The sequence below is a fragment of the Narcine bancroftii genome, chromosome 2 (genome assembly GCF_036971445.1).
Source record: "Narcine bancroftii isolate sNarBan1 chromosome 2, sNarBan1.hap1, whole genome shotgun sequence".
Taxonomy (NCBI): Eukaryota; Metazoa; Chordata; class Chondrichthyes; order Torpediniformes; family Narcinidae; genus Narcine; species Narcine bancroftii.
The window spans coordinates 154,691,059-154,708,507 of NC_091470.1; the positions used below are offsets into that span (position 1 = coordinate 154,691,059).

Below are 17,449 nucleotides of genomic sequence, written 5' to 3' on the forward strand. Positions count from 1 at the left end.
TATATCTGATTTCCAAGTAATGGCTGTTACCTTGTGCTTGTCTAAATTTGAAAAAAAAATAGAAATTGTTAGAAATGATCAGCGCATCAGAGAGCAGTATGAATGAAGGTGAAAATAAAAATAATGATTCAGGGAGATGAGTTTAATTAGAAGCAGGTTAGAAGAAGATGATGTTGATAATAGTTTATAGTCAGCAAGATTGATCCACAATTTCACTCTCTAACAAGTATACATATATATAAATCTGGGATACTTGCAAATAAAATGTTGTTGGTGTGGATTTCACATATCTCAGTCTACTATGTACAAGAGTTTGAGATTCCTAATCTGATCTTGAGGATTACACATGGGGATTTCTACTGTTATTACTTAAAAATAAGGTACAACAAAAATAAAGCACTTCTGCCATCTTTTTGGTCCCACCAAGTTTAAGCAACTGAGATAAAACTTCTTTTTAATTGATGTCAACATTTTCATCGATGAGTAATGTTTTAATGGTCAGTCTAGTTGTTCAAAATGGCAGCCACATCTGGTGTTGAAATGAAGAAGTGCAATGTACAAAGAGTGAAATTTATTATTAGAGACTCTGTTCTAATGGGCCATATTCATTTTATTTTTAAAATTCATCCTGAGCCACTTAAAAATGGACAATGGGCTGCAGTTGTCACGGAGGCCATAGTTTGGCCACCCCTGCACTAAGTAGTTTGTGCAGTTGTTAAATGATTTAATTTATGTAACGTGACCCATTGGTACAATGGAAGGTTAAATTCAGAAACAAAATGATGACAATTCTTTGATATTCTTCTCCTAGAATTGTTGATATCCAAGAAAAATAGTAAGTCTGTACCTGGGCCCTCTCCCATCAGTTCATATTACCAGAGTAAATCTCTGTGGAATATAGTTAGTCCAACATAGAGCAGTCTGGTGTTTACTCGGAGCATTCCCAGGTGCAGCAGACTGGGAAATGTGACTTACGTGGGAAGGAAAATGAGTTAAGTCTGTCTTACTTTTAATTCAGACACCAAACTATGCATGGCGACTGCCAAGCATGAGAGCTAAGATGATATGATTAGCACTGCAACTCAAAGAGCTTTCGGGCACAGTCGCTGCCTCACCCCTGCACAATAAAGTCTTGCCACGTTGAAGCATTGTACTCTGGGGAATACAGTAAAGCCCCTGGAATCTGGCACTTTTGGGGATTGGTAGATACCAGATAAGTGTATTTGCCAGTTAATTGAGACTTACTCCTACAATGCCTAACTAATATACCTGCATTAACAATAAACATTTTAAAAGACAAAATACAAAAGTACTTCACTGTACTTACACTGAACAAAATTCACTTGCATAAATATATAAACCTTAAAGCTTTTTACTTTATTTTTCTTTGAAAACATATAACTGTCGCTGGATCTCCAGGTTCTTTCCCCTCTACTGCTCGAAAGACGAACAATAGCATTATAAATAATTAACATCCCCTCTCCCACCCCCAAATTTACAGATAAAACCTCTGACCTGGAGCTAATCTTAATAAGCAGGGATAAGGAGACATTTTAAGAGATTCACCCCAACGGTCAGCGTGGTCAAACAGTTCTTCATCCTGTGTGACACCATTGTTGTTTCACACAACTTTATTCAAACAGCTGCTATGAGCAAAGCTCAACCAAGGCCCTCCGCTGGCCGAATATTAGCTCCCATCACCCAAGGTTTCTGTGTTACTTCAATGAACAATTAATTTTCCAATTTTAAACTTGCGCATTTTTAACCTATTATTTTATTCTTATTTATTTTAATTTTTAAAATTTATTTTCCTTGAATTTATTTTGCTGGTTGCTTGAATTCCTGATACCGGGGTTTTACTGTATTTATGCAGCGATAATTTTGATATTATAGATGTTATTTCATAATTAGTGTATGAATCCATAACGTAATCATTTGTCAACAGCCATTTCATCAATTGGATCATACCATCCTCCTGGGCACTGACTGGTCAGAACAACCAAGCAATTTTTCTGACAGTGTTTCATGAGGAGAATCAAACACGCGAAATACTCATTATTTAGAGATAACAAGCATTAATGACTACTGAACAAAACAACGGCACAATGACTTGTGGATCGGACACAATGCTATGGGGTCATTGAGCCATGCTGTATGGAATAGGCCCTTCTTCCCAACTTGCCAAGCCTATCAAATTTGCATTCTGATCTAATCTCATGTCCCTCCTTTTGGCCCATATCCTTCTTGCACCCATCTATCCATTTGCAGTATCTGTCCCAATGTCTTTTAAAGATCACAATCACATTAAAAAGAACTATTTTTTAAAGGTTTGCATGAATCACTCCTGAGGCTCACTTCAGAAATGGAGCAAAATATTTTACTTTTTCAATAAACTCTCAACTTATTGTAGCTGAACAAAAAGACACCAAGCCTTGTGATAACTTTTTTGGTTGAACTAATATCGTGACACTCCAGTTGGCTGTGGCTAGTTGTGCCCCTTGAAAGGGGCTGCCTGTTTTTTTTTAACCAAGCAACAGGTCGATAGACCTGCTTCAAAGAAAATATATTTTGATTATTATCTCACTGTTATTTGGGGGACTTTTTTCTTTTATGTAATAAAAAGGTAATAAAGATCTTTTGAAAACTGGCCACCAGAGCCACTGGTTCACACATGATTTGTACCCCCATTTCTTTGCATTATGGCTGATTTGTATCTCAGTGCTATTTCAAATCAGTTATCTTCACAAATCAATATAATCAGGAACATGATAGTTTCATGTGGTGCCTCCTTATGATTTAAAATTATTTGTGTGAGGATTGGAGAGAAGATGAGAAAAAAATTATTCCTCTGAAATTCACCGCATTAAAGAATAGTTGAAGCCTCATTCCCATTGACTACGGACTGACTGCTGAGATGTGGGATTCAGTTGGGGAGCTTTTTACTATTGGCTTACTTACAATGGGATAAATGGCCTGCATGTCATACTCTTTCTATAATTCTAGTCCCAAAGTACTTTCTAGCCAATGTTAAAGTCCATGCAGCAAAGGCCTTCAAACAACTGAGATACACAATCAAAATATTTATTTTGAGCCAGAGCACTGTGATAACATCATGAGGTTGTTCAAATTCATGTTATGCAGTCTTTTTGAGAGTTGATGAGGTCGTAGATTAGGATCTGAACGGAAATCAGGTACTTCCATCTCTCTAATACACCCACTAAAATGCTATTGTTATTGGTAGAAGAGTAAAGGGAGGAGACAGGAAATCATAAAACCTGTAGTGACAAAGTAAAAGACGACAAGAGCAATTTTTGAGCATCTGGTTAACAGAGCACAAATCTACATGTAGGTGTGTACAGTACCAATATTGCACTGGAGTATCAGCCTGGATTGCTGTGTTCCAGATTCTGGAGAGAGAATGGGGCCCACAAACTTTTAAATCATAGGCACGAACTCTGTCTACTGAGTTGCCATTGTCATCTGTATGTTAATTCAAATGCATCTTTTGTACATAGGGAATCAAAACAGGGGTGAAACATAACCTGTTCTAGCATTCAAAAATTAGACATGACTGAATTGGTACCTCAAGTTCACTTTGCTAACCATTCCCCATTTCCTTCAATACCTTCCACAATTTCAATCTTGAATATACCCCTCAATGACTTAGCATGGCTTCAGAAGTAGAAAGTTCCAAAGTTGGGCCACCCTTTGATTAAAGATATTTTTCCTCCTATTAGTCCTAAGTAGCTGACTCCTTATCCTGAGTCCAACCACTTTGAATTTCAAGGTGGCCTAGTACAAAAATGCTCAGAAACCACACCCTATTATTTTAGCTTAATAGGGCATATGACAGTGCTGCAGTCAAACTGTAAAGTATAACAATTCTTTATGTATAACATTTCAAAACTACAATTGCCACAGCATCCTATCTGTGCTGAATATAAAAAAGTGAGCATTTCAGGTCAGCAACATTGGTAACCACAATCTTTTACTCCAGTTAAATAAATAATAACTTCATGATCTCAAAGCAATTCTTGACTAACTCTTGTGCATGTCACTGGAATGAAGGGTCAATGCCTATTTGTGATTTAGGTGAATTGGTGAATTGACCACCATGTCCGGGGGTTGTAGATACTGGGTGACCAACCTTGTGAGTTCTTCATTTGGATTTAACATTAAAATATTGAGCTTTTTATTTCACACAACATGCTCTTCTTTTGTAAATCAAAGTTCACAAAACTTTCTTTTCTTTGTTGAAACAAATTTTCCTGATTGATGTTTTGCCAAAAAGACAAAGAATACTGAGGTTCTGAAAAGCAGCCTGTAACACATGGTTCCCATATGCTTTAAATCAAACAGGATGTCGTTCTTTCTGGAAATTCTCAGAAGCATACTCTTGTAAAAGAGCTAAGGACAAATACCAAAAGGTTCAGTAGTGGAAGAGTAAAGGGAGAACAAGAGAAAAAAGGCAAACTGAAAAAAAACAACAAGCTTTGGGTGGCTGGTTGACACAATATTCTTGCCTGCTGGGCTGGTACCAATTAAATGTTGACTGGGTTAAATTATCCACCAAAAGCAACTTCCAGAACTGCAAGAAATAGCTGTGATACTGATTTTTAAATAATATGTTTGCTTGCAATAATTAAAATATAATCATCCTCTTTCAATCGAGGTTTATTTGTTGAAGGGCTTCTTTAAGACCAACGCTATGGGCTAAAGATCCGAGCAAAGCATTGCTGAAAAGATGGGAAGATATCCAACTCAAGCAATAGCCAGGCCCTGTTTACTTTGGATTAAATTATATTTCCTAACTATACTCCTTACATGGTAGTGTTCTGGATAGAGCAAAAATAACTGATTTCCTTCACCCGGAGGCTTCAGACACATGTTGTAGCACATTGGAACGTTAAAATATCACAATTAATTATATATATTTCTTCGTTGGCCTTTATATTCAGATTTAGATTTCAGATTTATAACATCACATATAACCCTAGGATTCTCTATCTGTGGGGAAGTCAGAATTACCACTTATTGGTAGCCCAAAAAATAAACTGTACTCAATGTACTCATATAAACAAATAAAGAAAAGTAAACAAGCTGATTGTGCAATACAGAGAGAAAAAAAATCAATAAAGTGCAGAAGTAAGAGTCCTGAAATGAGTCCCTGATTGAGTTTGTTGTGAAAAGTCTGATGGTGGAGGGGTGGCAGCTGTTCCTGAACCTGGTGAGGTGAGTCTTGTGGCACCTAGACCTCTTTCCTGATGGCAGCAGCGAGAACAGAGCATATCCTGGATGGTGTGGATTGTCACTGGTTTCCATCAGCAGTGTTCCCTGTAGATGTTCTTGATGGACAGGTTTTGCCTGTGATGTCCAGTGTCCACTACCTACTGCAGGAGTTTATGCTCAGGGGTATTTGTATCCCCATACCAGACCATGATTGTCTTAGTTTAAATTTTCACAAGGATTAGAGTACTGCAATTATATGTTCTGATTATTTGTATCTCACATTGATGTGGTATCCTTTTTGTCTGTCTTGCAACACATTGTTTTGTTTTGGGAAATATCTCTCCAGAATTGTCCATCACTCTGCAGAATTCATTGAACAAAATGAGAAAATTCTAACAATTTAAGATTCACTGAACAAAAGGCTTGACTTGGTTTTCCCTTCCCTTAAATGCAAAATGATCCTATTTACCAGGGATACATCTCACATCACAATATGTCTGGGACCATATCAGCTTGTATGTTCAGGCATTCCTCAAGACAGTCTTTAATGCTTATTGTATAAGCCAATGAAGAACTCATCACCTGAGTTCATGAGTTCATCACCTTTCCAAAATTGTTCAGATCAGTCTAATGATAGAAAACCTTATTTTATTGTGGAGTTACATGGACCAGGAGCATTTTTCTTGGTACCACATTGTTATAAGCTATTGGTACCTCAACCCTTTCCCAACCATATTCCAAAAATTAGTCAGAGTGGATTGTCAAGTCCCATCAAAACTTTGGTTTCTGTGAGTGATGCTACCTCTCAATAATAGGGAAGAATCTGGTCATCAGGTGTGAGATGCTCTTGTTGTGGTCCATCCCCTGCACCACTGCCCTTGCAGTCACTAGACCTGTCTTCCAGTTCATTTGGGGATCCAAAATGGGAAGGGTCTCATGGATGACCATATACAAGACACCAGATAACAGGGGCAAGAGCAGTACCAACATGGCCCTCATCCTAATGACCACCTTTGTGTGTGGCTGCATCAGGTAATGCATGGAACTGAAGAAGGAGGCACCAAGTGGCCCTATATGCTGAGGTTCTACCTGCCTCAAGTGTTTTGAAGGATGAGGCTGGCCCCTTTGCCATGCAATGTCTCAGTCAGTTGAACATTGCCGCATTACCTATACTTGGTGGAAAAAATTTTTCCACACAAACACCTCTGACATGTCCATCAGGCAGTGGTCAACACAGAGCATCCTGCAGAAACTGAGGGACAAGAGCTTGATGGATACTATGAGCTGGTGTCCTGATCATCTAGCCCAATGCTTCATTGTCAGAGCTCACTAATGAGAACTTGGACTTGTCCTGGCTGGCAGTGAGAGGAGCTCTTCCAATCAGATCCTTCCAGTTCGAGCAGAATATCACCCACAATGCCCATTATCCTCGAGAGGCCTGCGATGGGGTGGAGATGATCATTCACGTCTTGTGAGCTTGAAAACTGTGGATTGGTTAAAAGAGAAGATTGGAAGGATCCTCATCACTGATCATCCCCAGCAGCAGTGTAACAGAGAATTTAGGGCTGTTCCAGGGGACAGACATCCAGAGCTGCTGGAAGATTACCATCTTGGTGAAAGATGCTCTTTTTGATCTTCCAGTACAGTAACATGTCAGTGTGGGATTGCTGCCAGCTGGCATGTTCCAGGCCGTGGGAGGAATACACTGAGGCTTGGTGCAGCCATTGTGAGGGCTTTCTAGTACCAGGCATTAAGGAGCTGACACTGGAGTGGAAACTCCTCAAACAACAGAGTGGGGACCAACCACATAGGGCCACATTAGTCACACAGAACTACGTAAATTAAAGCATTGACCTTACAGTAATAGAATGTGCATATGAATTTGACACTAAGGATGTGTTCTTTATCCCAGTCAATCCTTATCCTGAGACTGCATCTCAATCTTGACCAGTGTCCCCTTATTTCCAACTGGTGATTTCACATCTGGAATACTGGTTATCAGTCATTTTCCCTGTCTATTACAACAAGATTTTAGGTCGATTCCTGGGATAGTGGTTTTGCAGATGAAGAGAAATTTCCCAGAGTTTAAAAGACTGGGAGATGACCTCACTGAAATCCACAGACTTCTTTGGGCTTGATAGAATTGATGCAAAGATGATGTATTCTCTGGTTGGGTTATCTGTAAGCAGGGTCAGAATCTCAGACTAAGGAATATTTCAAGTTTGAATCCCAAATTATGTTAAGTTAGCTTCTCTGGCTTGGGAGAAATACAGGAGTTACGAGTATTCACGAGCTAGTTAAAATTCACTTCACTTTCTTGCTCCTCATTTCTAGCTGGTAGCCCCTATTCAAAATATGCATGATGTGTTGAAACAGGACTATACCAAGCTGGGAGTGTAGAATGTGCATAGCATGACTCCTTAACTTCACCATGATTGAAGAAGAAATCAAGAACAAATTTAACTTTAATGTTAGATTTAAATAAAACATAAAAACATAAAACATCTTTGTTGTAGAATTTAACGAAGTAATAAATGAGGACAGGTCATGTAATGGGAAATATAAAAATAACATTACCTGTTTTTTGTGTAATATTCATTTTGATTTGTTCAGTGATAAAAAGTCTGAAGATGCGTCTCTCATGAATTCCACAGTAATGATGATGCAAATCACAAGAGTAGAGTCCTTCGTCACTAAGGCGAAGGTTGGAGATGGTCAGTGAGAAGTCACCATCTTTGAATGCAGTTTCTGATATATTCATCCTTTTCCTAATAAATTGGGGGCCGTAAGACCGCTGTTCCCCGGAAGCGTAGAGGTCGATTAGCCGGTCGGCCTGGTCATGCCAAACACCTGGGGGTGACCTGTCCCAATGGACGACCTGCTGCTCTTCTTCACTGTGTCTCTCCGTCCAAATGGGATTGTGATTTTCACAAGGCAATATAACGGTTGTTCCAAGCAAAGCCACCACCACTGCCTTCTCTCCATCCCAAAACCTCTTCACCTTTCTTGCTGCAAGCATAAAGAATACTCATTCAGGGGTCAAAGGGAGAACACATGTACAGGCAAAGCTCATATCAAACCTAGCTTTCACTTCAGTGCAACTAATGATCCAGAAATTACTTAGCACAGGGTGTAGGAAAATAATTTACTGCTCATTTTAAAGTGACCCACTGCAACATTAATTTATATTTTCTTCATAAATATATATTTTCCTTTATTTTAACATGAAAATTGTATACTGCAATTATTTCTAATAGTGGAACTGGAATACTTTGGCTGTCAAATATAATGGCTGTGTGAAGAACCGACTCAAACCTCTTTGCATTTAAGAATTTATAATGTAAGAAGTATATTACCTGAGTATTCAAGGAATTATACTATTGAACACATTCTTTCTTTTAAATCGAAAACAAAGCAGGCCAGGGAAATTACCACAGAAAGATTTTTTTAAATTTTAAGTCAGGTTAAGGTTAATCTATGGGTGTGCAAATCAGCCATTGTTGTCATGTATCCCCAGATTCAAATGGTATTCGGCTTTGGCATGGAACGTAAGCTCAAAAGGTCACTGTTGATGTTTGCTTACAAGAGGTAAAATTTGGAGGTAATAGGTACTTAATAATAATTGATTATCCTATAGTTTTTTTTTCAATTAAGACTTTTAGTTCAGAAGTTGAATGATAATAATTTTTACCTGAAAATCATAACTTTATCTGATTCCAAAAAAGGACAATAAATTAATAGAAATTTTAGCCTAAGATGTGTTTGAAAAAGAATGATGATTTCTTCTGCATTTTATTTGTGTGAAGTGGAACTAAAGCGTATCCAAGTGTTTATACTATATGTCTGAGTCACAGCCAAACCAAAGGCCATTCAGCCAATGTAGCTTATACATTGCTTCACAATTGAACCTAATGACAAACAGATCCATGACTCCTCACACTTTTTGTAGATTAGGGTAGAGAATTAGGTGATGATTAAATAACATCAATGATCATCATAAAACCCATCTCAAGTGAAACACCCAACAGAATGTTAAAAAGGGTGTTCAGTGGTAGTGGTATATCTGGTGTTACTGAACACTGCATAACCTTATACTCTAGGGGCCTGAGTACAATGTTGCACAAATATTTCCCAAAGGACTTAGTTGGTGACTCATGGGGAAGACATGTTGGTGCATGGAAAGTACCCAATTATTATGTCCAATTGCCTGATTGCTGTAGGATATATTCATTAGGGCAATAAACAGGAAGAATCAATAAGATTGAAGAGGTTAGGACTTTATTCATTGGAACGTAGACGGTTGAGAGGGGATTTGATAGAGGTGTTTAAAATTATGAAGGGAATAAATAGACTAGATGCAAGTAGACTTTTCCCCCTGAGAGCAAGGGAGGTTGAAACAAGAGGACACAAGTTGAGGGCAAGGGGGCAAAATTTTAGGAGAAACATTAGAGGATGTTTCTTCACTCAGAGAGTGGTGTCTGAATGGAATAATCTTCCGGAGGAAATAGTTGAGGCAGAGTCAATTCTTTCATTGAAGAGGAGGCTGGATATATACATGGATAGGAGGGGGTTGGAGGGTTATGGGCGGAGAATAGGTGGGGGGATCTGGTGGAGTTGTTTGAGTGAACCGGCGTGGACTTGAAAGGCCTAAATGGCCTGTTTCCATGCCATAAACTATTATATGTTATATTAGAGTGTGCGATTGGGAATGAAAGTAGTTTCAGGAACAGTCCAAAGAAACAAGGAAAGAGTGGGACTGATGGTTGTTGCAAAAGTATAATAAAAACATTGAAGCTTTCACAGACTTCACTGAAAGCCTGTATGAAATGTTCAAAAGCATATGGGAGCCTAGCTCCAATCTTACACAGGTCTTTTGACACTTGTGATCCAAACAATCAAGTGGACCTGCTGGCAGGTGTTTTGGCTTCCTCTGCAGTACCCGAAGTTCAAGTGGCAGGTAAATTCCCAAAATCCACATTCAAAAAGATTCATGTCCTAAATGTGTTATATTTAATGCTTTATTTACTTCTCTTATTCTAGATCTTTAGATCACTAGGAATGGCCTGCTTCTAGCCAATCAGTTCTGTTCCTTCAAAACTCTGCTGAACCAAAAGGGGTGGCCCAGAAGGAACAGTGAATAAAGACTAGTGTTTAATGTTGCTACAGAATATTTATCCTTCACTTACCTGATTTTGTGATATTGAGTTGAATTTTGACTGTTTCGTAAAGGTGGCAATAATGATGGTGAAGGTTACATGAGTAAATCCCTCGGTCACTTATTCTAACATCTGTAAAGAAGAAAAATATATCGTTTGTCTTTGAAGATACTTGGCAGGTATGGTTCTACTAATGAAATTAAAACACCAATCATCAGATATTGGTTGTTTCCTTTATCATTTCCAGCATTTGGCACGGTTAGCGTAGCGGTTAACGCAGCGCTATTACAGCGCCAGTGACCAGGGTTCAAGCCTGGCACTGGCTATAAGGAATTTCTACGATCTCCTTGTGGATGTGTGGGTTTTCTGCAGGTGCACCTCAAACCCTTCAAACACATAGGGGCTGTATGTATTTGAGCAGCACAGGTTCGTAGGCCGCAAGGGCCAGTTACTGTGCTCTAAATTAAAAAATTTAACACTTAAAATACATCAAAGAATTGATAATGAAAGTGACACCAGGTGTGAGAGGATTCTCTCTGAAGTGGTTTAACATTAAATCTCCAAATGTCATGCACGCAACATAACACAATATGAATGGCAGTGATTTTCTAAGCTTTTCATGGCATTGGGTGCAAAATGCATATTTGGAGTCCTTAGGTAAAAATACCCATAAATTTAAATCCCCATTGCCATTAACTTCCATGCATTGCAATTGGGCTTTTGAATTAAATCATCATCTCAAATCAGGTTGCAGAATTAAAATCATTTTTATCCAAACTTACTGGAGATTCACTAGACAAAACCAAAAAATTCAAAGTATGGCTCTCTTGACTTTCATGACTGAACTTCCAGGGTCTGCAATTCTATTAAGGACCAGTTACCAAACCAGGCTCGTCTTTCCCATATGAATTTGCAGTGCAGAGAAGCACAAAAACTGCAAATGCTGAAATCAAACAGAGGGAACTCTGCAAATCAAACAGCAAAATATTGACTGATCATTTCGACCCATGAATTCCTCCAGCATCTCATGGTTCCCTCATATTTAAAACACTGAAATTAATTTTTTTAAATCTCTGCCACAACAAGGAACCAGGCCTAATCAGGCCTAAATGACACTCTGTGTGGTTATGACCACAATCCTCCATTTGTCCTTAAACCTAAATTCACTTTTCCACGACTGATCACACAATTACGCTTTGTGATAGTACAGATTCTATCACCAATGTGTATATATACAGATGGTAGTGTAGGATGACTGTGATTGGCTGAGACCTACTGGCTGGTCTTAAAAAGTTGCTCCTAGCCAGACCAGGTCATTCTGGACTGGTCGACCCACATGTGATATGCTCCTGTCTTCTAGTTAGTAAAAGCCTTGGTTTGGATCAACAAGTCTTTGATTCTTTCGACGTGCTCTACACCCTTCCAATTAACTTCTTCAGTTGCCCCAAAGAGTAAACTGACCATGTATTGTTTTCACTCTATTCTTTCTGATTGGACCAGGAGATCTGAAACAGTTTCTTCAAAATCCTGAAACCGAACTTTTGGAAGTCCACTACTGGGTTTCTGGCCTTCCTCTTCCCCTTGTTAATCCTTCTAGACATCATAAGAAGAAAGGCCAAGAGCAACTAAAATTGACATCCACTGCTCTCGTCAGTCACACGCTTTCCTTGTTTCTTTGGACTGTTCCTGAAACTACTTTCATTCCCAATTACACACTCTAATATATTGACTCTTCCTGTTTATTGCCCTAATGAATATATTCTACAGCAATCCAGGCAATTTATATTTACCTTTTGCCCCATTCAGGGCTCAAACACTCATTACAGTTAAAACAATGATTTACTTTCATTTCCTCCTATTTAGAGAATCTCTCACTAATTAGCTTCCTATTCATTGGAGACACCAAATGCAGATTGGGAGACCATTCTGAACAACACTCTGTTCTGTCTACAAGGATGAACCTGAGTGCCCAGTCACCTGCCACTTTAGTTTTCCCACACTCCCATTCTGACCTCCCTGTCTTCAACTGCCCACATTGCTTAAACAAGTAAATATATATTGCCATGATCCCCTGATGGTCTCTCTGTAACCAATCATTCACAATGGTTGACCCCATCCATTTATCTTTTACTTGACAGTGTAAATTTGTTTAACTTTTTATTGTAGAATACATGATAAGCCCTTTTTATTTCTTTACATCTCTTTATTTGCTTACATACGTATCTTCTTGAGTATAGTTTTTTTTTGCACAGCCAGTGAGTGATAATTCTGCCTCGCTGGCAGGAAAAAGAATCTCAGGGTTGTATGTGATGTCATGTATGTACTCTGACAATATATCTGAACTTTTAACTTTGAAAATTCATTAGGTTGTATAAAATGTCCGAAATAAAAGCAGCAAAATAAGGTGTTTATTATTACCTTTTATTACTAAAGAGAAGTTTCCATTGGAGAAAGCAGAGGGTGACATCATTATCCGCCCTAGGTCATACTTGTGGTACACCCGCTGTTCACCTGCTGAGAACATATCAAGAACACGACTGAACTTGTATTCACCACTGATTGAGATCCAGTCCCAATGGGCCACCCATTGACGGTCTTTCAAACGGTCCTGTGTCCATACTATCCGTTGGCTGTAGCACTGCAGTATGACTTCTGACCCAGCGGGAGCAGACATGTTTTGATGTGCCAACACAACACTCTCTGGGTTATTTGCATTTGCAGGAACTAGAAACACACAAGGTTGAAAAGTTTATTTTTCAAATGAAGTGAACTGAATTTTCTCTGCTCTTTGGAGGAATATTTGCAAATAAATTTGATTGTACTAGGTTGTTTTTATCAGTATTATGCAACTTCTTAAACCATTTCAAAATGATCTCATGTTACTCTGGGCGGCACGGCTGGCACAGCGGTTGACGCAGCACTGTTAGAGCACCAACGACCATGACATGACCGTGACCACACTCTCTGTGGGGAGTTTGTGCATTCTCCCATGTTGCAGTGGGGTTTCACTAGGTGCTCCGGTTTCCTCCCACCATGAACCAGGCTTGTATGCCAATTGGGTGGCATGGACTCGTGGGCAAAATGACGCTGTTACCATGCTATATGTCTAAAATTTAAATAATGACAAATTCCCAGTTCAACAGTCCCTTTGAAGCATTTAAGAATATACTGTTATCTTGGGATCAACCATTGTCTTGGCCTTTATAGAGCAAGACTGAGTTGGAAGGTCATCGTTCACAAACTCCATTCCCCTCCAGCCATCTCCACAAATACACTGTGTCATCTTTCCCACATCTGTGGCCCTGATCTGCTGTCCTGTAATTCCTGTCAAAGATCACAAACCTTGTATTCAAAACTCAAAGTTATGGACACCCTCTTGCAATCTGCCACCCTTTAACCGCCAAACTATCCATAAATGCCAGTATCTTGATCCCCATATCTTTCAAATCACTTTCTAGTATCTCAATACACCACCCCTAGTCAGTCATCTGTACAGGAATCCTGGCCACCATCATTCCATTCCTCTCCCCACCATTGCACCTCTTGCTTACATCACAGGCCACATTCTGCTCTTGGAACAGGGGACTTGGCAACACATTTACAGTCTTGAAAATATTCAGAAGTCCAGGGAGTTGAGGCCTGATTGAGATTGGGAATAGTCTATAATATAATCCCATTAACATGGTCATCATATTCCCATTCCACACTCCACCCATATACCCTCAGAAGACAAGCCCTTCAGTCAGTCCTGTCTGAGCATTGCTGTGACATTTTCCCTGGCTTGCAAATTATCTCTTCCCCTTTCACCTCTCCCTCTCTATCATGTCTGACACAACAGTACCCCAGAACACTGAGATGTCAGTCCTGCCCTCCTGCGACCAAGTCTTACTAATGGGCATAATGTGCCAATTAATTTAATTATCTACATACTGAAAATCCTGCAAGGCATTTTTCACACTTATTTGCTTTTATTTCCCCTGTATTTGGAGAATTTAGCCATGCATTGTGGAAACAATAAGCAAGTCTGCAGAAAAATGAAATTAAAATTTTTTACACATTTGTCAATTACATAAGGAAACAAATCACTTACCATTACTGTAGGTGAGAGCAAGTTCCACTGTAAAAAAAAAAGAATGAGAAATGTCATGTCTTTGAAATTCATTTGCTCCCAGATTGGAGTGTTACAGCAGCATTATACTTGGTTTTCTAGTTCTTTTTAAAAGTCATAACCCTAAATTGAAAACCTGGTGCAAAAACCTAAAGAATCGTTACTTTGCAAATTCTACTATTTTTGGACCCAATCAGAAATAGCCAATGGAATTTTGTCCATTTGTTGGCACCAATTGGCACAGCTGTGGCATTTGGACACCAATCATTAAAGGGTTTCCCTTGATGAGAACGAGAAAAGTGAAGCCTGCTGTAGGCTGGTGGGGGTGTACAGGATGATGTCTGAGTCAGGTCACTTGTCTGAGTGATACTGGTACTATGTAACCCAGTACTACCTGTTGCATGCTCGGTTGGTTGGTGACAAAACTGGCTCCCCTACCAGATTTGCCTGGTGTGGAGAGTGGCTAGACATCCTGCAGGATAAAAAAACAAGAGTCTATGGCCATCTAACAAACATGTGCCGTGAAGCGCGGAAAGGAAAGCACACTGGAGGCTCCTGAGGATGCACAATGAAACACTTGTTGCATCGCCAATGTATCAAATCAAATACACCATATGATTTGGAATGTGGAGAAGTCCATTTTTCATGTCACGAGAGACACTCTGCAAAGCCAAAAGCTTCTATTCTGGGTTCGATACGTACATCTATGACATTTTGGCTACATAAATGCCGATAGATCAGGTTTCAGCTTCGACAAAGACATATTATTAAAAGTCTTTGCATTTGTTGGGCAGACCAACTCTGATCAGCATTCAACCTGCAGACTGGTGTTCTACGGGAAGACCACTGTGTCCCATTGACCTACACTTGCAACCACAGGGAAGCAGAATGTAATTTTTCAGTAAATGCTCGTCAGGTTTGGGAGTAGTCAAGAGACTATAATGATCTGTGCATATCATATCACATTCTGTGACACAGTAATGCTGGAGAGTCCTGTCCTCCCTGAAAACATTTCTTTCCCCCCCCCCCCCCCCACCGCTTAAAGATCTTTGGCAATTCCCACATTTCAACATCTTCAACACCTCACTGCAGCAGTTCGTCGATTGCACAGGGTTCAAGACAAGCACTGTCTACCTGATACCCAAGAGAGTGGCATAAAAAGGCCCTGTGGCACTGACCTCCACCATTATGAAATGCAAGACCCATTTGCAATTCACCTATGAAAGAAACTGTTCCACAGACATACCTGGTCCCTTCATTCCATCCTGACCCACTGGGAGAACAATGTCTGATATGCCAGATTGCTCTTCATTGACTTCAGCTTGGTTTTAATACGATCATTCCCCAGAGACTGGTGGAGAATCTGTTCCCACTGGGACTCAACACCAATTAGATTCTGGACTTCCTTACAGAACGACTACAGTCTATCTGGATTGGTAGAAGAACGTTGAGCACCATCACACTGAGCACTGGTGCATCTCAGGGCTGTGTGCTCAGCCCTGTTCAGGCTAATGATCCATGATGGCATCACCAGATCCAGCTCCAATTGTGTCATCAAGTTTGCAGATGACACAACAGTAGTTGGCCTCATCAGCAACAATGATGAGTCACACTACAGAAAAGACATGGAAAATTGAGTGAAATGGAGCAAGAGTAATAATCTGAATCTGAACATGGACAAGGTGAAGGAGATGATCATGGACTTCAGGAGTGACCACCCTTCACTATACATCAACAACTCTGTAGTAGAGAGAATGGAGAGCACCAAGTTCCTTCGTGTTCACTCAACTAGTGACTTATCATGGACAATCAACATCTCCTTACTTGTCATGAAGGTGCAATGGCAACTGGACTCCTGAGAAGACTGAAGCAGGAAAGGCTACCAGCCACTATTATGTCAACCTTCTACAGAAGTTCTATCAAGAGCATCCTGGCTGGTTGCATCACAGTGTGGTACAGTTGCTGCAGAGAAATGTATCAGAGGTCAATCTACAGGACCATAAGAGCAGCAGAGAGGATCACTGGAGTCTCTCCCCCCCACCCCCCCCCACATCAACATGATCTACTGGGATCGTTGTCTGTATAGGGTGCATAAAATAACTGAGGATACCTTTCACCTGCATACAACTGCTCTTGTCAGGAAAGAGATACAGAAGTATTGAGGAACTGGTTCTTCCCATGGGCAGTGAGAATGTTGAATGACCAAAGGAACTGTTCACACTAACCATCCAAGACTCTCATATTCATGGAAAAAAAAAGCATTTATTTATTTATTTATTTATTTGCATCGATGAATACTTGTCCTGCATATGTATCGTTTGTCTGTATGTGTGTTATGTCTGATGTGTCTGAGTGCTTCATACCGAGGACGGAGAATGCTGTTTCGTTGGGTTGTACTTGTACAATCAGATGACATTTGTGCCTCACTGCTGCTTTCTTTGAGTGTCCTACTGAAATCCAGCAGGTAGAAGGCAGGCCTGCAGCTCAGTGTGGATGTTTAACACAGACATCTGCTTCCTGCACTAAAAAAGGGGCAGACTTGCAGCAGACAGGCATGATCTATGATATAACCACAGAGATGCCACAGTGAAGCCAACAGAGAAAGGAACTAAACGCAAAAGAGGAGCTGTGTTTATAATCTGGCACCGATACAGTACCTACATTCTAAATTGTAATTTCTACAACTTGGCTGTAATTTGAATACATGTTCTAAAGCACAGACAATAACACATTGCACGGTACAATTTTCTGGAAGATTCTATATAAAACTAAATATAATTTCCTCTTATTCCAGGTTTAATTAGACATTTCAAAACATATTTTAACCCCAGAATATCATCTCCATAATTTTTAGCATATGTTCGACTGAATAATTGTGCCAGACAATACGTTTTCAATTTACAAAGATAAATTTATTGGAATTTAAAAGGATAGTTTTAGAGTTGATTGAATTGAA

At 39.6% G+C, this 17,449-nt stretch overlaps 1 protein-coding gene across 2 annotated transcripts in view; it reads right to left on the bottom strand.

The window, feature by feature from the left end:
• The window catches only part of LOC138754422 (matrix remodeling-associated protein 8-like), a 50,215-nt gene that overhangs the window by 18,663 nt on the left and 14,103 nt on the right, over positions 1-17,449 (bottom strand). Inside the window, exons 1-5 of one of the 2 annotated variants that reach the window (XM_069918672.1) lie at positions 15,740-16,005; positions 14,476-14,502; positions 12,804-13,109; positions 10,416-10,517; positions 7,807-8,238 (exon numbers count right to left, since the gene is read on the bottom strand). In XM_069918672.1, coding sequence (XP_069774773.1) covers positions 7,807-8,238; positions 10,416-10,517; positions 12,804-13,109; positions 14,476-14,502; positions 15,740-15,752 — 880 coding nt within the window. In that variant the 5' untranslated portion in view covers positions 15,753-16,005. Of the gene's footprint in view, positions 1-7,806; positions 8,239-10,415; positions 10,518-12,803; positions 13,110-14,475; positions 14,503-15,739; positions 16,006-17,449 lie in introns of those variants that run through there. The other variant, XM_069918671.1, reaches the window with a different exon arrangement.